At 28.7% G+C, this 22,191-nt stretch overlaps 1 protein-coding gene, 1 long non-coding RNA gene and 1 pseudogene across 14 annotated transcripts; 1 reads left to right on the top strand and 2 right to left on the bottom strand.

Moving 5' to 3' along the window:
• LOC149886230 (uncharacterized) overlaps positions 1 to 22,191 on the top strand; it is a 194,624-nt pseudogene that overhangs the window by 81,421 nt on the left and 91,012 nt on the right.
• Positions 13,214 to 15,110, bottom strand: LOC149886240 (uncharacterized). The gene is made up of 2 exons (XR_016453897.1): positions 14,900 to 15,110; positions 13,214 to 13,450 (listed from the first exon to the last, which is right to left on the bottom strand). It is a non-coding gene; the product is annotated as an uncharacterized LOC149886240 (long non-coding RNA).
• LOC149886239 (uncharacterized) lies at positions 16,170 to 21,251 on the bottom strand. Of its 13 annotated transcripts, XR_016454152.1 has the most exons (13): positions 21,164 to 21,251; positions 18,633 to 18,668; positions 18,329 to 18,352; positions 18,088 to 18,111; positions 17,989 to 18,012; positions 17,762 to 17,785; positions 17,649 to 17,672; positions 17,537 to 17,560; positions 17,436 to 17,459; positions 17,328 to 17,351; positions 17,221 to 17,244; positions 16,937 to 17,000; positions 16,704 to 16,848 (listed from the first exon to the last, which is right to left on the bottom strand). XR_016454152.1 is itself a non-coding variant. In XM_090093165.1 (12 exons), the coding sequence occupies exons 1-12, from the start codon at positions 21,207 to 21,209 to the stop codon at positions 16,760 to 16,762; spliced, it is 387 nt and encodes a 128-aa protein (XP_089949291.1). In that variant the 5' UTR covers positions 21,210 to 21,251; the 3' UTR covers positions 16,170 to 16,759. The 13 variants fall into 13 exon arrangements, 12 of the variants coding, with proteins under 12 accessions (XP_089949291.1, XP_089949292.1, XP_089949293.1 ...); XM_090093165.1 differs by lacking the exon at positions 16,937 to 17,000 and having other exon boundaries at positions 16,170 to 16,848; XM_090093174.1 differs by lacking the exon at positions 17,328 to 17,351 and having other exon boundaries at positions 17,436 to 17,457; positions 17,536 to 17,560.

Here is a 22,191-nt window from a genome sequence, read left to right as displayed (position 1 = left end):
GTTGCCAAGGATGTAATTAGTAAATAAAGATTTTGCAAAATTCAACAAAAAGTCGGTTTAAAACTTATTCAGCCAAATATTTCATTTTTCCATAACTGAACATAGTCTTAGACTAGTAAAACTTAGTGTTAAGAATAATTAAAATATTCCTCAGATTCACTTAAATGTTAGCTTTTTTGAGTATTAACCCTCAATTAAATTTCTTCTGAACTAGACTTTTAATGAGGATTTTAATCATTACAAACATTTATTACAATATAGTTCATTAAATAATAAATAATATTATCTTTAATCTTTTAAACAACATTAAGTAGCTTTTTTAACACAGAGCACATATAAAAAAAAAACTTGCTTCATTAATATAATTAATTTTGTTCAAACTTTTGTATATTTATTGCTCGTAAAACTGTCGCCTCTTTCGCCCTCACATTAATGATTGTTTTCTAATATTTTAAAACTAAATTTTTAATATCATTAAACATGTAAAAAAAAAGTTTCCTCAACAAGTTTTGACAGAAAAGGTTTAACTTTGGTTTTCTCATGCTCGACAGCATTCTTTTTTGCATAAAATTCTTTCACTATGGCAGTTAAATATGACATAATCTATGGAATGAAATGCCAGTGTTTAAATGCAAGTCTCGCTGTTTTGAGCTAAGTTTTCATGCTTACAAAATCACTTTTTCTATTTCATATAACATTTTATTATTTGATGTAATGCATATTGTCAAAATGTTTGGCTGTTGAAAAAAAAACTTTCACAAAGAAGAATATTGTCAAAGAAGGCTTTAAAATTTCCAGAAGAAACTGATGAAATGAAATAAAGTTGATTCATAATTTAACCAATGAATATTGTGCTTTGTTTAACAATATTTATGAGACAAGCAAAAAATTGGCTCATATTGTCTATTATCAAAACATTCTGTAATGATAAGCATTAACATTTTGTTTATTATTCACTAATTGCTCTTTAATTTTTCCTTAGTTTAAGTACGCACACAGAGCTTGATGTATTTATAATTATTTTTTCAGATTTATAGCTCTTTATAACAGTTAGCTTTAGATAAATTATGATTTTAAATGCTTAAAAGTTTATTATTTAAATCAAAAAAGAAAAGGCACCGGTGATTTGGTTCGTAAAATCCGTAAAACTTCAATCCGACTTATTTCGCGGATTATAAAAGTCCAATAGTTAAATATTTTACAAATCATAATCCGAAAATTAATTTACAAACTATTAACAAATTTTTATTTTTCGAATTTTCTTTCGAATTATTAATCCGAAAATTTAACTTTAGTTCGCTAGACGAATTATATTAATCGCGTTCCGTTCGTACTACCATTAAATGATGCGGTCCGAAAAAAATTAGATTTTTATAATGTGCACGTCATAGAAATAGTGTGTTTCTTTTATATTTTTAATCAGTCCTTCAATTAGTTATTTGGAAATCTTAACCTGCAACATTTCGTTCAACGAGTCTACTATTCCTCTCTAACATCTATTACGGTGAGCCATTTTTATATTATTTTGATTTAAAATTGAAAAACTTTTCAAACTGAGTGTTTGCGAGTTTTTTTTTAAGTGTCGAACTCATTTGCGAATTAATTCGCTTTGCGGATTGCTACAATTAGTGGATTTGTCCGAAAAATTTTAAATAGTTATATTTCTTCTAGTTAAATAAAATAGAAATAGAAATTGAAATAAAAATACAAATAGAGATAAACACGAGGTTGAAAAATTTTTGCTTTCATTTCAATATTAAAGGCAAATAACCTTTAAACAATTAGTTCTTTTGTTGAAAACTTTATGCATATCTTGAAAATATCATTTTTTTATCAAGACAATTATTATGAAAAAATTTCAAGTAACTTTTGAATAATTCGTTCTTTTTCGGAAACCGTTTGCATGCATCATGTATTGTTAAGGCAAATATTAAGGAAATATGGAGGCAAGTTTTAGTAAAAAGTCCGTAATCCAAAAATGTAATTCGATCCGCATTTTCGAATGTTTTATCCGGAAAATAATTCGTATTAATAGTCCGATCAGTTTTTGCGGATTTTAAATTTGATAAATAATCCAATGTATTAGTCCAATCCAATCTTGCAAACTAATTCAAAAATAATTTGTTTCAATTTTATGATATTTCTTTTTTTTTTCTTTTCAGATGCCTTAGCTATCTGATACTTAAAGATTCTTCAACAAGGTAGAGGAAAACAAGGCCAAATGTAAGGCTCGCGGCAAAACACGACCAATGAAAGCACCACAAGTCCTTTAAAGAATTATTTGAAAAGAGTCCATTTGAACTTATATAAACAATTTGAAAGGAAAGACAAAGGAAAAAGCAACAACTCCAGATATTTTTGATAAGCTTGCCTCTGAAGAATCAGATTTTTAACTAACACAAGAAAGGGGAAAAAAGAGATATCGACAGACATAGAAAGATGCACCAGCATCTTTCTGTGTCTGTAGATCATCCACAGCCTAAACCAAGTGTGGGGAATTCTATAAACCTTCCCTGAGACACTAATGAGTCACTATTTTCTTTTTGAACTTGATAATATTTTTCCCATCTGACTGAGAATCATACAATTTACAATTTCTTCTCCCTTTTTATACAGTTTTACAACCGCTTCATTTTAACACATTGAATACATTAAGACCTTAAGTGCATTAACAACTGCATACACTTACACCTGCACACATTAAAACCTTACATACATTAAAACGCTAATTTCATCTTGAAGATGCTATTCACAACGTAAGTGGAACATTTAGCACTTCCATCACTCAGACACGGAAAAGTAGAAAACAGGCTGCCAAAATCAGAATGGAAAGTCACTGACATCAATCAAATAAAAAATGTTGTTGATTTTACTAAAGGGGTGATTGAGGGCTGTTGACCATTTTCTTTTGTAGAAACTGACTCATTCACCCAGATAATAAAAACTCCAATCAACGGTCAATTAAGAGCAATGACAACAAATAATGTATCTACAAAATACATCATTTTCATTTTTAAATTCATTCATGAGCAAATAAAAGACATTTTCAATTACAGATTAGTCAAATCTTCATGGAGTGGTTTTCAAATCCGACGTGTAGACCACTGTTCACACATATTTGTCTTTCATGAGCCCTACGCTCCGTTATATAGATTCAAAGTTCTAATTAAACGCTTTTTGGTGAGAATGTCTTCCTTCCCCGAACAACATACTGGGAACAATATTACCAAGAAAATCAATGAATCTATCAACAAACTTGAACGTGATTTTGGAGTCAAAACTTGAAAAACGGTTGACGGTGCAGCTAATGTCCAAGAAGCTGTTAGAAAATCAATTGGCGTACAAAATGCAAATTAGTATATCGACCAACGTCTAAGTCTAGCAGGTGTAAAAAAAAAAAAGAAAAAAACTATTCAACTTAAAACACTCTATACCAGTTAATAAACAACCACTGAAAATTTTAGAAACGGTTCTTGAATGGTTAGCGAGAAATGTTGGCCGGCGTCTTAAATACTTCATACTGAGAAAAAAGCAAATTAGCAATTTTTTTATTAAATAACACGAAAAAATGTATAAAAAAGCAATCATTAACCTCATTAAATCTAAAAAACAATATTTAAAATCCTCCTGGTTCATAAGTTATACCCTCTTTTTTAAAGTTATTGTCATTTTTAAAAATTTTTTTTGCTCTATTTAACTGTCGCCTCAACTTATTCTTTTCATTCATTCTATAGTTAGATTGTTTGAGAGTTCCTCCATTGGGCATAGGCTGTAGGGTTTGTTTTTAAAAGATCTTTCTTTAAATAGCAACCTTTGCAGAACCTGCACATTGGTTCGACATCCAAAACCTTTCCAGTGTCCATTGATAATGCAGAAAAGACACCGTTTAATGATGAAAAGCCTTTTCTCTGCCAAGTACCATCACACGACACAATAATATCAAAAACTTCATCATTAGCAACATGTTTACGCAATTCTGCTACTGCATCAAACATGGTATCTTCAGCAACATTTTGTGTGACAGCACGTATTTTCACAGCTAACTTATCATAATTATTTTGAGTCATTGGTTGTGGCATATTCATTAAAGTGGTGAATGTTTTTATACCAGAATGTCCCTGTCCAAGTGCACGCATTGCCTATACTATTCTACAATTAATATCATATCCTCTGTTACATTGTTTTGAAGTATAAACTCATTTTCATATTTGCACTTAAAGCACTTGATAAGTAACTTAGAGGCAAGTCCTTTTTTGTCTTGCATTTTTTCGGACAATGACAAGAATGAACACTCGCCACATTGAGGGCATGCTAAAGCACTAAATATATCAGATAATATAGAGCAATCTATAATCCTATATCCAGATATTCTTGTAAAAGCTCTGGAACATTCAATTGGCTTTACCTTCTTCGCAGATACAGATGTAGAAAATAAATTTAATCCAGATTCGTTATTTACAGAGTTATTATTGACAGTTGTATTATTTGAATCAATCAAAATTGTTACAGAAGGATTATCATTTAACTCCATTTCAATATTTTCTTTGTCAAGACTGTTAAATTTCTTCCCTAAGAAACCTCTCCTCCTTTTTTTAATTATTGTTCTTGATTTTATTCTACACGCTTTACCCATTTTTTAAAAAAATTAAGAAAATTGACAACTTTAAAAGCTTCAGAATAACAGAAAACTGTAATCTGACTTGATAAACCAGACTTTTTTTGCTCGGTGGATAAGTAAAGAAGCCAAACCAAGCATTTTACTGCAGCTATTTAAAAATACACATAAGTTATTAGGATTTTTAATGAGGTGCTAGACAGTTGCTATGGGCGTGGTTATGGTATAAACTTTAAGGTACCTTAAAAAAATGCTAAACTTGAAGGATTTAATAACTAAAATCAGTAAATAAAGAAATAATTTTGAATTCTGCATACATTAAAATGCATAAATAAATAAAAATATTTTTTATAAAATTTGGGTAAATTTAGAGGGGGTTTCCCCCTTAAGAAAGTCCACAAGTTGGAACTTTGACCTCCTTCAAATGGAGTCTATGGTGCATTGTTTAAAGAATCCGAACACTATTGTTTCTGAAGGTTGTAAGTTGATAGATATTTTACTTACAAAAGATAAATTGGAATCTATTCAATCTGTCATCCGGCTACTGAAAGGCTTCTCCATGATGTTAAGCAGCGAAAAGAATGTCAGCATCTTTTCCGTTATTACTTGCTTATACAACATCAGAGGAAGATTAGCAAGCGAGATGTTCAAGCCGAAAAACGAAGTGCCATCAGAGCTTGCTCACTACTTCAATGAAGATCTAAACAAAAGATTTCAGGGGGAGCTGATGATTATTGAATTCTCTATTGCTCATTTTTGCGGATCCTAACAGCAAGGGTATGTACTTTGTGAATTAGGGGGAAAAACTTGAAGTAGTCAAAAGTACAGTCAAGAACGCTATGGAAGAACTATTAAAAAAAAATTTTGGTTAGCCAAAACATTCTTTCTTCTTCAATGTGGAATGATGAGGATGATGAAAACTTTGATTTCACTGAACAACTGAGGGAGTAAGTGTTTAGTACAGGTTACATTAATCTTGGAGGTAAAATAAACACCGAAAAAACCATATTAGCTGAAATTGAGGAGATTTGATTGCAAAACCAGTTCCAACAAACACAAATGTACTAGAATTCCGGAAACAAAACCAGTATATTTACCCAATAATGTAAAGGGTAGCTAGAAAATACCTCTGTGTACTTGCTGCGTCATTAACACTTAAAAGTGTTTTCTCAACTACGGGGAATATATGCATCTCTAGAAGAACCAATCTTTCCATCTCAAAGGTTGAAATGTTCATATATATGAAAGAAAGCAAATTAGCAGAGTTTAAGAATTTGTGTGGCCAGGAAGTGATTTCGGAAAATGATTAACTTTCAGTGTGCTTTTGATATCGTTTTTTATTTCTTAACATGAAAATTATTTGGTTTCTTTGTATATTTGAATATCATAAATTTCAAATTTCAAAAGCATTGCTTTTTCTGAATCCGTATAAATCTGCAAAAATAATATCGGTTCAGATTCCAATTCGAAAAAAAATTTTGGACTGAAATCAGATCCGAAAGATCGACCAAAATAATAATGGGTAAAAATTTAAATGAACTAATTTCCGATTAATTTTTTATCAAATCAATCCGTAAATAATTTGAATCGATCAGCAAAAGACAGTTTGGTGCACAATCCGACTATCCAATAAACAGTAACGGATCAGCAGTCTCTAAAAAAGATTTAATTTGAAAGCATAATTAACTTGATTGTTTTGCGCTCTCTGATCAGAATGCGATTAGAATTATGCAGCCATACCAAGTATCAGCTATAATGTGGAATAACGGTAATCATATGTATGGCTTTAGTGTTACTAAGCAGCAGAGAGCATCAAATTGGTTTAGTTACTTAGACTTTTCAAGTATGCTAGGAAGTTTATCAAAGTCAGAAGTAAAGCTTTCAATATCACTATTATTTTCTAGTTAAAATAATTAATCACGCCACCGCACAGTTGGTCAAAACACCAAAAAAAAAAAGGAAATTAAAATCCCCCCTTTAGAGCGCTGGTTTTCAATTCAAATGTTTAAATCTGTCTGTATAGCTCTCAAATTAGGCAAAGTTTGGTTTGTGAATTTTGTCAAAAGTAAATCAGTAGTGTTTATGTAGAGAGAAAGATGTGCGCAAATAGGCTAAATATAACTTCACATTTGAATTTTTTAAATATGTGTTATATTGAAATGCGGCACGTTTAGGCAACTCATTTTCGTTTACCTTTATTCATTTAGCTATGGAAATGTCTAAAAATACCATCCTTTTTAGCTAGTAGAAACTAAAATTAAGCTTTTAAATAAAATGTTGGACTGATTTTATTCATATCAATCTTGCAAGAGTGATACTTAAGCGAGCAATATCTGCTCATCTTTTGTAAAAAAAAAAAAGAAAATAGAAAGTATATGGAAAAAAAGTAAAACAAGATGACTATTTGAACATTAAAAGCAAATATGTCTCGGCCTCTGATGGTATTTATGACAACGCAGTTTGATTCATTTGTTCCTCGCAAATGAGTGTTTGGGGGAGATTTTCATTTCCTTTTTTCAATTCGGTATTTTGAATTATTGTGTGGTGGTGTGATTTATTTTGGATTCATAAAACCTAGCTCATTGATCATACCTGAATTATACATATTATTACAAGATGATGCTAGACCACACATTGTAAAAATGATTGTGGTAAATCCAAAGATAGAGGTGTTGGAACTTCTATGTAATCCCCCATACTCTCAAGACCTAATCCTACTGATTGACACTTCTTTTATCATTTGAAAAGCTTCTTAATAGCAAACCATTTTCATTCCAATACTGTTGTAATACTGTTTCAATCCAAATGCTCTATTTTTTCATGAAGTCATTGATTCTCGTCTTTCATAGTTTTACCTGACTGGCCTGAACAATATTCCGAATAAACGTCAAAAGTGTAAAAGTATTTTGGGTTCTTACTCTGATGAATAAAGTAACTCCTTACATTTGTAAGTTATCAACTAAATTGCTTTTATAAAAGCTGTTATAAACGTTTATTTTAGTTGGTTCATAGCGATTATGTTAGTATAATGCGGAGCATTAGTTTAGTTTTTTCGTGTAAACGAAAGAGAAATACAAACTACGGGTGAAACAGGTGGACTGAGACAATTTTTAGGTTCGTTTTATTTTTATGCAATTAAACCTGTTGCTTTGAAAATTTAGATGACTATTACCTATTAACTGATTGTTTATATTCCTAACATGGTTAGCACATTAGTATTAGCTAGTATGCGCAATTTTCCTATGATTCCTTTTATAATGTCTTGTAAAAAAGTTTCATCAAATTCGTTTACCAACTATAATGCCCAGCATCAACTGCCTTTCAATTTCAACCGTCCATCCTCCCTCAAAAGTTATTGAGGAAAGTATAATGAAAAATTTATATTGATTTTGCATGAGTAAAACTTGTTTGATTTCTGTCATTGGTTTATATTTTCATCCGACTAAAAATTGATCCGGGTGACTTCAAAACATGGCAGAAAAAATTAAACTTTTGTCTCAACCTAACCGTTCAACCCGATAATATTTTTTGACCATACAATTTTCTACCACTTTTTTGTTTTGCGATTTGACCCCGGACATTGTCATACATCGTTGGATTCGTTACAATGAGTAGATATAGGTTTGATATGTCACCGATATCATAAGATTCCTTTTAGCAAAATTATTACGTTTTAGGGGCAAAAAGGGCCCAATTTAGGAATATTTTCCCGAATTCGTGGTTTTTTTCAATTTTCGTTAAAAATAAATTTATTAAATTTAGCAATTATTTAAAAGTTATAATCATTTAATTTGTGAAAATAAGTCATAAAAAATCAATATATCGTTTGGATATGACTGTCATGAATATGTCATTTGTAAAATGCAACTACATTATATTTACATACAAACAATTGACATAATCTAATGTTTTATACTATCAAGATTCTGTTTATTAATAAACGTATTTTTGTGACACTATCATAAAAAAAATCATAATTAAGTAAAGTTAAAACATAGATTCCCATTTGCAATATTTACAAGTTTTTTTCCGTTAACTGATAGCAGCTTTTTTCAAATGTTCAGAAAAGGAGTTGTTACTTTTGGAAACTTTGAATATATTCCAAGATTCATTAACAAAGCTGTAATGAATTGCTTCAACAGCTTGTTCAGAGTAGCAGTCTAATCCACGCCCTCTTACTGCGCAAAAAGAACCTATATATTTTATAATAAAATGAATTTTCAATGAAACAATTATTCCATAGTCTTCAACAAGTGTTCTGTAGTGATCTTCAAAGTTTTTAACATGTGTTTGAAAATCGTTATGAAGTTTTTGTCCAAAACAAGACTCAACCAAATTGTTTAAAATTCTAAGCCCCTCTGCCAATGGCTTTAAATTTATTGGCAATGCACGCATGTACTTATAATAATTTTTAAGAATTTTTTGGGAGGAGTTGCCATTAAAGACATTATTCCGGACCTCTTTTGAAAGGTTTAAATCATTGATATTTTGGCCACTTCGCTTTCACCACCACATTCCTCTATATGATTATAAATAAGATTAACAGCTCCCTCCATTAAGTGTGACTTTGGTGGGAAAAGATAATCTGCCACTAAGTGGTCGCTTGTTTCTACGTGTATCAATGGAGTATTAATAAAATTGCAAAATTCTTTAGCATTACGTTTTCTTGCAGATTGAAAAAATTTTGTGTACTGTTCTTTAAAGAACCAAAAGTTCTAAGCTTCTCTTCTTTAAATGTTTGCATTCGTTTTCATTCGCATATATGGCAAGGTTGTGTATCCATAGCGCTTGGAGATAAACCACACATTATTTGACAAAACTTAACATCAGCTATAAATGATTGTTTTAATTTATCAAAATTTAGACAGCTCATTAATATAAAAATATTATAGTGACTTTCAGGAACATTCGGAACTAAAGCTAGTAGAAAAGAAGCTTTTACAGAACCTTCTTTTATATTTTGAATTCTGAGGTTCTTCATATGAACTAATTGTAGCTTTGTCTTCATGATTGTATTTGTCAAGTTCTAAACCTTTGTTCTCACAATCTGACAAACGGTTCAAACAGATCTAAAGTAAGATATAATTTTTTTTTTTTTACAATATTTCTTGAGTTTTGACTGAATCATATTTCTCATAAACATATTTAGAATGAAATTATTTACCTTTAGAAATCCTCTTCCTCCATCAATACCGAGCTTGACTGTTTGATTGCTTAAATTCACCTCTTTAATCACAATAAGCAAGTTTACAAACTCCTCAATATTGGTGCACTTAATAATAGGGAGATTTTCCTTTACTTTCAAATTTCCTTTTTTAAATTCAATTTCTTGATAATCAATTATTAATAAATCTTCAAGTGCACTATCATTTACTGGAAGTACTTTTTGTAGGTCTGCTTGTAAGCAAGTTTTCCCTTTAATTGATGTTCTATCAAAAATATATATATATATATATGTACATTTAGGCTAACTAAATTACATAAAAAGAGTGAGAAATACTTTTTTTAAAAATCGTTCTTACCTGAGTTCTTTTGCTAGCTGTATTAGTTTCTTGTTGGACAAGATAAGTCTTGATTATATCCTTGTCTAGGTTTATTTTTCAAGGGTTCTACTGATATTTGTAAAGTTTTTGTACCTGTAGAAAGTTTTATTCTTTTTGATCCTTGTTCATATGATTTTTCTGAATTGACAAATGTGGAAACAAATCGTTAGCAGTAAAAATATATGAAAACCTCAGCTAAAGTTAAGGATCAGATTGCTTAATCTGATCCTTAACTTTAGCTGAGGTTTTCATATATTTTTACTGCTAACGTTTTGTTTCCACATTTGTGCTTCTTTCCCTTTCCGATGTTTGAAAGACAAGATTTACATATTTTTTTCGTGGGGTGCAAGCGACTTGGAAAACTTACTACTTCTTCTTCTTGTTCCGGTTTTTCCGCGTAAACTGGTTAGTTTGCATATTTTACATTCACCAACTAGTAGAATTTCTGGCTAAAGGTGCAACGACGTTTTTAGTCCAGTCTTTCACTAAATCCGGCAAGTAGTTTTTTCGACGTATACTACTTCTACATTTATCACATATGCCGAGTGGATTTTTTGTATAATTGCAATCTAAACCAAAAGTGGACACTTTCTCTTTTAGCGCTTGCTTATTTAATAGTCTTGATGTTTTAACGCAAAAATAACGAACCTTTTTTCGGTTTGTGTCATGATCACACTTTTTTTGTGGATGCAACATCATAAGTATTTTTATTTATCTACAAAGAAAAACAAATATATATGAATATGTATATACAGTACCGTGAATAAGTTTTAGCCCGCTTATTAAAACTCTTGTTTTTTAAAAGATTTTAAATAAAAGCTTCCGATTACTATTTTATATAAAATAATGTCTAATTTCAAACAATACTAAACACTATTTTAACAAGCAAAAGCAATATTTATCAAAATTTTACATATATTTTTGTATTTAGATGTCTAACGTATTTATTTTTATTTTATGCTGATCTGAACCCAATTCATATTAGCTCGTTTTTTTTTATTTTGCTCTTGAATTTCTGTTTATTTATTGCTGTGAAGGCTTCATATAAGATGATGATACAGTTAAAAAAGATATTTCATAGATACTGTATGTTTAATATTATTTTTTATTTTTCAAAGAGCGAAACTTCTAATTTACATTTTTTTTTCCTTTGTATTATTATTGTTATTTAAGTAACAAAATGGGTAAAATTCCACTAATGGAACGTTAAAAAAACTATCGTGCTTCATGAAGAAGGTTATTCTCAACGACAAATAGTCCAAAAAACAAAATATTCAAGGACACCTATTAGAGAAATTATCAAAAAATTTAAAAACACGGGATCTCTTGAGGATAAAATTCGAAGTAGAAGACCTCCAATGCTTACAAAGCATGACATGTCTCTGCGAAATAGGAAAAAAACCTCTAGTGAACTTGCCCAAGATAGTCAGGCTGCGACTGCGGCAAATGTTTCCTCATCTTGCATGCGCTGACATTTGCTAAAAGCTGGGTAAAGAGGGTGGGTTGAAGTTTGAAAGCCTTTACTACGTCGTGGAAATAAAGAAAATAAAACTGAAATATGCAAAACAGCATAATAACTGGATGCAAGAAATGTTAAACCATGAGCTATGCACAAATAAACCAAAATTTGAATTGTTTGGTAGCAGAAGACGACAGTATGTAAGAAGAAGGTTTGGAGAGGCTTATTGCCCTGATTGTCTACATCCCACAATCAAGCATGGGGGAGGTTCTGTTTAAGTTTGATGTTCTATTTCATCATCTGGAGTAGGTGATTTAATCAGAATTAATGGCAAACTGACAGGAGAACAATATACAGAAAGTTTAAGACATCATGCAATACCATCTGGAATGAGACTAATTGGTAATAATTTGATTCTACAGCAAGACAATTATCCCAAACATTGTTTCTGAATGGCCAAAAAATATTTACAGGGCATGTGGGAGGAGGGAGTTCTCGAAGTAATGAACTGGTCTCCTCAAAGTCCAGTTTTGAACATTATTGAACATGCTTGGGATTATTTGGAAAAAAAAAAAGGCTGAATAAAACCCCAAAAATGTCGAAGAATGTTTTCGAATATTAAAAAGAGAGTGGGACAATATTCCACAAAGTTTTATTACAAATTTATATAAATCGAGTCCCAGGAGATTCGCTTCTGTGATCAATGCAAAGGCGGACATAAGAAATATTGTTTTTTATTTTAGTATTATATTTCATTAAATTATTTCTAGATATTTTTGTTTGCAATATGTGTGTCTATAAACAAGATTTTTTTTTACTTCATAAATCTTTCATATTTTTACGATAAAATCAAAAATAATTATAAATTTATGGCGGGCTAAAACTTATTCACAGCACCATATATATATACCCAGCTAGCACTTATACGTTGTTAAAACATTAGAACAATGTCGCGCGGAGCGTTGGCCCAACGTCGGTTGCCAACGTTGTTTTTATATCATTATGGTTACAAATGCGACGTCGCCAACAACAAAAATCCAACGTTGGAACAACATTTATTTTAAGTCGGTACAGTGTAGGATTTTCGTTGGCGCAGTGCTGTATATAATGCCTATTCAACGTTGTATTTTATGCTGATCCAACGTTATATTTTATGTTGTTTTAACGTTGTATTTTATGTTTATTAAACGTTGTATTTATGTTGATTCACTGTTGTATTTTATGTTAATTCAACGTTGTATTTTATGTTTGTTCAACGTTGTATTTTATGTTGATTCCACGTAGTATTTTATGTTTGTTCAACGTTGTACTTTATGTTGATTCAACGTTGTATTTTATGTTGATCCAACGTTGTTTTGTATGTTTATTCAAGTTGTATTTTTTGTTTATTCAACGTTGTATTTATGATGATTCAATGTTGTATTTATGTTGATTCAAATTTGTATTTTATGTTGAATCAACGTCGTATTTTATTTTGATTCGACGTTGCGTCTCTATATAGAAATGCCAAATACTTGGCGCCGCATTCTAAATAGATTCTTTAGATAAACCCTTTCGCTTAAAGGCAATACGTATACAGAAAGAACACCGTTTAACATGGTAAAAATTATATTATTCAAAAGAAAACAAATTATATATCACTACTCTCATAAAATTCATCGCTTTCTTGTTCATTATGGATTTTTTTCTTTAGTTTTTTCCTGTTTCCCGCCCTCCTTCCGCTATCACGATCGCATGCATATCTTAACCATTGTTTTATCACCTCTTCAATATCCGCATCGGTTGATTTTACTGCTTTGTTAAGATGGAAAGCAGCATAAAGTAAAGACAATACTAAATAGTAAAAGTAAAAACAATAACAAAGTTAAAAAAGCTAATACTATATAAAAAGCTAATAATATATAAATTTATTCAGTTGAACGTTTAATTTTAGAAGAATATTTTCAAATGGAGTTTACTAAAAATTTAAACGCAATCTTTACTCTTATAAAGCTACTGCTTAACATACAACTTAACCAACCATATACATGTAATGCTTTTTTGACCTTTCAGAGATTTACTTGACAAGTACAAATTTATTATTTTTATCAGCTGAATTACATATCAAGCTTATTTGAAAGACTATGATTTATTTATTACATGTAAAGGATAATGGACACAACTGGCTGAACTGTATACAATTTAAAAATATATGTAACACAAAATAACACCTCTTGCAGTGAAAAAGCTCATACATATATATATATATATATATATATATATATATATATATATATATATATATACATAACATTATCATTACATAGTTATTCATTTGCAAACAAAGAATAACATGTCATTCTTGATGTTAATACTATTTTATTGACTCATTGCCCTGGGCAAACTTTATGATGTATTCTTGTTCTCAGACTCCAATCACTTCTTTATAATTGCAAATATTTAGTTTTTGGTTTGTGCTCTTCTTAAAATACCAAGTCGAATTTGGTTGGTTTGAGAAACCTGCATTTGGATCATATTCTAATGTCTGTTTTAATGCAGAATTAGAAAAAATAAAGGCATCATGGCACAATCCAGGATACTTTGCAACAACATCTCTAAACTTTCCATCAGCATCAATGACAACCTGACAGTTCAAAACAGGATTTCTTTTTTAAAAAAAAGAAGCTAAAAATCTTCAAAATGTTAAAATTTTTAAAAATCCTGAGAGCAGCTAAAACCTTTTTAGAATAGCTGTTCACCTTAAACTATATGACCTTATATTATAATATTGTTTTAAGTTTAGCACTTATGTTAACTAACTTGATGTTTTCAAACTCTAAAGAACTATGATGTGGTATTTAAAATATTAAAAAAAACTTCAACTTTTGTAATAAACATGTTGCACTTTGTGAAATTGAAATGTCTCTTCATAAATCAAATATATTTTTTTACATATTATTAACAACATGAAGCCCTTTATAATAACATAATAATGTGAAATAAAATACAGCATAAAAAGCATTAGCACCTAAAAAAAAAGGAAATATAGCTTTTTCTTTTATAAAGAATAATAGAGCAGAAATATTTTTTTTGAACCTTGCATGCATTACATGCAAACATACAGAGACAGAATAAATCTGTGAAACAAAAGCTTTTTAAGTTTCTCATGTTAACTATGCCTGTGTAAGTAGGCCAAGCAGTGTATACTTTAAACTTTTTGACTAATGACCTAAAGTAATATAATCAAAATGATCAGGTATCAAATCAAAATGATCAGGTATTAAATTAAAATGATGAGTTTACCTGCAAATATATGCTGGCTCATCAGCCATAGTAAATCCTTTGATTTGTATCATTGTACCATCTATTACTCCAAGGAGACCTTTAACTCCGAATGATTGAAAGTACTTTCTCTTTGTTTCAGCCATCTCCTCTGGACTATCATACCATCTGACAAGGTGATGATAGTGCTGAATAAAATATTTGTAAAACTGGCGAAGTGTGCAACTGTAGCTTGACTATTATATTTTAATTATATTTTAATTAATATAATAATAATTATATTGACTATTATATTTTAATTAAGCAAAGCAAGTTAGTTATCTGAGAGAAATGTGAACTTTGACAAGGTTAAACTCTAAATAATTTGAAAAATACAGTAACCTTACCAAAAGTCTGCAAAAATATAAAATCACAATTTAGGAAGAGTAGGAGGGTGCAGTATAAAAATTAATCTTTTGACAATCTATTATGCTAAGTTAAAAAAATTAGGGTTTGTTTGATTTTTGCTACACAATAATAAAGTTTCATATTTCCATATAGAGAAAAAACAAATTTTATTTTGTTTCTTTTTTATTTTTCTTCTGTAAACCAAGTTTTCCAGCTTTTCCCTGGGATTTTTGCTACCTTTAGGTTTGCTAGGCATTTTAGGTTGAATAAAAACCCTGTATAAAGCACCACCTTTAAGTTGCATTTGTAACAATCCATTAATAACATGTTTAACAACAAAGAATCATAAGATTGTAGTTAATCTTTTTGGTATTAACTAATAATTCTTACTAATTACTGGTTGAAAACTCCCAGTTGATAAAAGCCTTAGTGGTATCAGTACTTTTGCTTCTGAAAAAATTGGGTTGCTTCTCAATATGATTGTTGACAAATCATCGTGTAAAGTGTTGACAATATCTCTTATATTATTTTTTGGTAAATGAAGTTTTTGAAGAAATACCACATCAGAGTAATTGCTTAAAGCAACACCAAATTTGATCTTGACCATGTGCAGCTAGAATAATTGGAATATCCATTTTGACTGAACTTTTATAAAGCTGTTAAAACAATGATATGAATTATGATCATAATACTTAATAAGACATGTACTTTTTTAAAAAAAATTTCTGAAGAAGAAAATATATTTAACAATAAAAATATTATATCTTTATAAGATGTTATATTGTTGTACAGGGACTTGTATAATACAAATCCTCGCATAATATAATATTTTATAAAGATGTTATGCTATTATATATATATATATATATATATATATATATATATATATATATATATATATATATATAGGTACGTGGACTGATTTTTTTAAATTATTCAAATACTAGAATGTTATATATCATTAGAAAGCCCTCAAATACAGTATTTCAAAGGTGAAAAAATTACGAAAATCGGACAATTCTATAAAAAGTTATGACGTTTTTAGTAGCAAATTTTCGATATATGGATTTCTTGATAAAACTGTGGTCAAAAAAAATTTTTTTTTACATAAATTGTTATAACTTTATCAATTCTTATTCAAAAATCTATAACTTGGTATCCAAAAATAGGTGTAAAAATGGACTTTAATTTTAAACTTTTTTCTAGGTAAATGGCGCATCAAGGGCTCCAGAGGGGGTGCTAATCCATCACTAACACCTCACAAAAAAACACTTTTTCTCCATAAAAGAGTGTTTTTTTTATGAAACTGATAATAATTATGAATAACATGTTGGTATTATTTTATTCTACATCACTAGCGAGTATAACAGGTCATTCTTAAAGTTGGGTGTTAGGTTGTGGGTAAGGTTTAACACACCCTATCAAAATTTCATTCTTTTAAATATTGTAATATTTACTAAAATGAGTAAATTATAAAAAAAAAAATATAATATTTTAATTCTTTGAAAAATAGTAACTAGTGGTGTATAAAATTGCCTTTTTTGGAGGGGGCGTATGCCGCCCCTCCCCCTGCCGCCATAAACCTGAAAAAAAAATTTAATAACAATTTTCACAAAAAATGTTAAAATGCCGTCTTAAACAGAGAGAAATTAGAATAAAAAACTGTTTTACCACATTACAAGATGCGTTTGAATATCCATTTTGTCCTTTAAAGGGACCAATTACCCACTCCAACCTAAACAAAAAACACAAAAAAACAATAAGTATTTTGAAATAAAAATGTAATTAAGTTTTGTCTTGGCTTTTAGTGAATGTTTTAATTTTTCAATTCCATTAATGAATTCCATTAATGAATTCAAATGAGAGCACAATATAAATGTATTAAACAGTGTATATTAATAGAAATAATAAAAGTTTGATAACCATTCAGATACATTTTTAATACATAAATTTACCAGCAGAAGGTTGAGCAGGTGGAACTAAAGGTATAAAAAGTTGTCATTTAAAGATATTGCAATTGCTGAGAAATGCGCACATTTCAAGTAATAGTTTTTTGACATACCAGTTGTTGCAGATGAACATGAAACTAAGATTAAAAAGTTGTAATAAGAAAAATTGCAATTGATAAAAAATGCATACACAATTAGAAGGTAAAATTTTTAAAACTCACCAATCGTAGAATATGTACACGGTCCTAAGGTTAAAAAGTTGTAATAAAAAATTAATACAGCAAATGATGAATAATAAACAAGTAATATTATTTAGACATACCACTTGATGTAGAGGACGATGAAGCTAAGGTAAAAAAAGTTTAAAAAAGAAAAATATAGCAATTGATAAAAAAAGGCATACACAAATAGAAAGTAAAAATTTTAAAACTTACCAATCGTACCAGATGAAGATGGTCCTAAGGTTAAAAAGTTGTAATAAAAAATTAATATAGCAAATGATGACAAATGGATACACATATTAAAAAGTAATATTATTTAGACATACCACTTGATGCAGAGGACAATGAAACTAAGGTAAAAAAGTTGTAATAAAATATAAATATTGCAATTGATGAAAAAATGATTACAGATATTAGAAAGTAAAGTATTTAAAATATACCAATAGTAGCAGATGAGGATGTTCCTGAGGTTAATAAGTTTTAATAGAAAATAAATATTGCAATTGTTGAGAAATGCATACACATATTAAAAAGTAATAGTTTTTAAACTTACCACTTGTTGTAGTTAAAGTTGGAACTAAAGTTAAAAGATTGTTATAAAAAATAAATATTGCATTTGATAAGGAATGCATAACAGGTTTTTAGAACTTACCAACTGTAACAGATGAAGATGGTTCTAAAGTTAAAAAAGGAGTAAGACACCGCATAAAAAAAAAAAAAAAAGAAGTTTAGCATTAAATATATTCACAGAATAAAAATTACTGGTTTTCAAAATTACTAACTATAGCAAGTAATGAAAGGAGAATTAAACAAAATATGAGTTAAACCTAGACACACATGTTTAAACGTTTGTTATTATGATTCATAACAAAAGTTATAATATACAAACTTACCAATGGTAGACCTTGTCGATTCAACTAAAGGTAACAAAAAAATTGTACAATAAAAAATAACACCTTGTAATTGTCAATAGTAAGTTCAAAAAATAACAACTAAAAAATTAAAATATAAAGATTATATGTATATAAACAAGAAGCTAACATTCAGAATGGGTATATACTTAAGTAAACAATAAACATATATAAATTAATGTACATCAATAAAAAAGGTATAGACAATAATAATTATATCTTATATTTAAAAAAAAACCTTAGAAACATTGAGTTAATGGAAAAATGTTATGGGAACTATACTTACAAAATCTCAAGAAATCGTTAATAATAGTGCTATGATCTAAACAAGAAGCAAATATTAGACATATTTGTATAAATATTTATTTAATATTTAAAGGATGAAGTAGTATACAACAGGAAAATGATAAAAGAAGATGAATGTAATTTTTATATCATTTTTCAACTAAACACTAAAAAATATGTTTGTTAAGAATAAATCAATATAAATTTGATTTGTAGACTTCTATAGAAATTAGAAGGAAAGAAGCAAATTATACATCTCATAAAATAATTTATTCTTAAAAAAGTATTTGTTAATACACAAATAAGTATTATTAATACTTATTTGCATGTTAACAAATTTTTATACTTATATGGTGTTTTAATGAATCTGTGAAATGATACTTTTATCTATCAATAAAATCAAAGCAGTTTATATTATTAGATTAAATAAATATTATTAGATTAAAACTGTATTATTAAATATGGATTATTGAAAATGTATTAGTAATACATTAATCTCTTTATTAAACTTTAATAAAGAGATTAATATATTACTACAGCAGTGGCCAAAAATTAAAGACCACTCTTTTTTTTTTCAAAATTTATTTTTAACCTTAGTATAATTTTATTTTGGAAAAAGGTATCAAAAAAAGAAAAACATTTTTAGAAAGAATTTTTATTGTATTTTATATTTATTATAAAAGAATTTATAATTTTTTTACAAAATAATGTTAAAAAATTAAAAAACTGACTAGTAAAAAATATAAATGGGAAAAAAAATTGGACAAAATTTTAAGACCAGTTTCAAAAATATTTCAAAAAGCAATAAAAAAATAATTTAGAAACGTGTTGTTCCTCCATTTGTTTTCAAGCACTCTTGTACTCGCTCTGTCATTGAATTCATTAAAGTTTTGATTACTTCATCAGGCACATTTTTCAAATGATGAGAGATAGAAGATTTCAAATCTTCCAAATTGTAAAGTTGTTCTTTACCAAGCTTTTGATCAAGCCATGACCATAAATTCTCTATTGGATTCAAGTCTGGTCTATTGGCAGGCCATGGAAGCACTTGAATTTTATTAGAATTGAACCAATCGCTAACAACATGTGCTTTATGACAGGACGCATTATCTTGCTGGAAAATAAATCCAACTTGCAACTGCCATAAATCAATGCTAGGAATAAGCGAGTTTTCCAAAATTTCGATTTACCTTTCTTTGTTGAGTCTACCATCGAATAAATGAAAAATGCCAACTCCACAGGCACTCATACAGGCCCAAATGCCTATTGAACCACTGCCTTGTTTTGTTCGTTTCAAAATGCATGATTCATCGAACCGTTCGCTTGGAAGTCTACACAACATTACGCGACCTTTTCTGTTGTCTACCTCAACGTTCATTTCATCACTAAAGACCACACTGCTCCACTGATTTGTTGACCAATTTTTATGTTGTTTGCACCACTCTTTCCTGGCAAATTTTTGTTTTTTATTTAAGCGTGGTTTTTTTGCAGCAGCACGCCATAAATAATTTAAATTATGGAGGACCCTTTGCACAGTTCTAGGGCTTGCTTTCAAACCATTTGACAGTGTCCATTTCGTAGACAAGTCTGTAGATGATGCTTGTCTGTTTTCTTTCATTAATCTCACTAACAAGCGAACATCACGGTCATTTGAAATTCTATTGCATCCAGTCCTATGACGATCATTAATTGACCGGGTCTCTTTGTATCGTTGAATTATTTTAATAATGCAAGAGTGAGACCTTCCGAGCTTTTCTGCTATTTGTCTGATGCTATAGCCTTCTTCTTTTAATACAAGAGCCACGTATCTGTCTTTTTCTTTAATCTTTACACACATTTTTGCAATATTTTTATATCCTTATTGCAATTCATAAAATAAATGTTTATTTGATATCGAAACTCAGGTTTCAATATTTTATTTTATAGCCAACGTAATAAGCAATTAAGACAGTTAAAAAAAATAATGGATTATTATTTTTAATAAGTGAAAATTAAAGATTTGAAAGTGGTCGTTAAATTGTGTCCAATTTATTTAAAGAAGATTTATAAGTACTCATCAGTTTTTTAATAAATTTAACGCTATTTAATTAGAATTAGATTTAAAAAATTACACCACTTTAATCCATATGTTTTAATTAACAAGATATTAAAAAAAAAAAATTAATATGTCAATTAGAATTTTCTTAATTTTAATTTAAAGATTAAGAAACCAACTAAAAAATGAGTGGTCTTTAACTTTTGGCCACTGCTGTAATACATTTTCAATAATCCATATTTAATAATACAGTTTTAATCTAATAATATTAGATTAAAACTGCTTTGATTTTTAACTATTTAACTATTTTTAAAACAATAACATAAATGTAAAAACCGTATTTTTTTTGTTTATCTTAGTAAGATAATATTAAGTTTAAAGACTTTATACTTAAGATTATCTTACTAAGATAAACAAAAAAAATATGGTTTTTACATTTATGTTATTGTTTTAAAAATAGTTAGCAATAATATAATTATGAAAAAAAAATTGCTTACTATCTGGTAAAGAATCTATATATTTTTGAACCTCTTTATTTTCCATTTTTACTGTTATCTAATAACCAAAATAATAAGAAAAAAAAAAGTTTTTCTAAGAACTGGCCCCCCTATCCGCCCCAGTATTTTTATAGTTCGCTGTTACCGAAAAAAAATTCATAAAAACAGAAATAAGGTACCAAAAGTGTTGTTCTTAGTTATATATCTGCTCCCTTTTTTTTTTGGCTGAAATTTGGCAGGCAAAAAGAAAATACATGTAGAAAATAGAATAAATAATAAAAAAAGCGGGCTCAACATTTTTTCGATACGAAATTAATGTGAGAACATCGACTAAATTTTCATGGAAAATTGTAAGCAAAAAAATTCATAAAAAAGTTAAGCAACCATATTTTAAAAAAATATAAGAATCAAGCTTGACCTTTCTTCTTTCAAAAAATCTTCTATGTTTATATGTGTTTCTATAAAGAAATACCTCAAAAAAACGTTTGCCTAAGGCTACCTAAAAAAAGTGGTATTTATAGAATAACACATAGTAAACTATCTGCTCCCTTTTTTTTTTCGTTGAAAATTGGCATGTGCTTAGAAATTGCATGTAGAAAGTTAAATCAATAATAAAAAAAGCGGGCTCGACATTTCTTCTACTATAAATTAATGTGAGAACATACACTATATTTTCAGGACCATAACAAACCATAAAAAATTAGTAACCATACATTAAAAGCCACATAAAAATCAAGATTAACCCTTCTTCTTTTAGAAAAATATCTAGGCTTATATATGTTTCTAAAAAAAAACACCACAAAAAAACGTTTGTCTGACGCTACCTAAAAAAAAGTGAAAAAAACGTGGAACAAAATTTTAGCACAAAAATCGGCTCCGTAAAACGCGATTTCCGCGTACCTATATATATATATATATATATATATATATATATATATATATATATATATATATATATATATATATATATATATATATATATATATATATATATATATATATATATATATATATATATATATATATAT

Source organism: Hydra viridissima, unplaced genomic scaffold (genome assembly GCF_058129835.1).
Source record: "Hydra viridissima isolate aposymbiotic clone 2 unplaced genomic scaffold, HvirCarnegie_v1 scaffold_7, whole genome shotgun sequence".
NCBI classification, from domain to species: domain Eukaryota; kingdom Metazoa; phylum Cnidaria; class Hydrozoa; order Anthoathecata; family Hydridae; genus Hydra; species Hydra viridissima.
This window is presented reverse-complemented; position numbering and strand designations above follow the sequence as displayed.

Excerpts from the sequence above, each read along its gene's own strand:
- LOC149886239 (XM_090093165.1), bottom strand. The coding sequence starts at position 21,209 with ATGGAAAATAAAGAGGTTCAAAAATATATAGATTCTTTACCAGATA. Across the intron at positions 18,013-18,087 it reads ATCTTCATCTGTTACAGTTG|TTCCAACTTTAACTACAACA; the intron begins GTAAGTTCTAAA and ends TTTTAACTTTAG. Across the intron at positions 17,673-17,761 it reads ATTGTCCTCTGCATCAAGTG|GACCATCTTCATCTGGTACG; the intron begins GTATGTCTAAAT and ends TTTTAACCTTAG.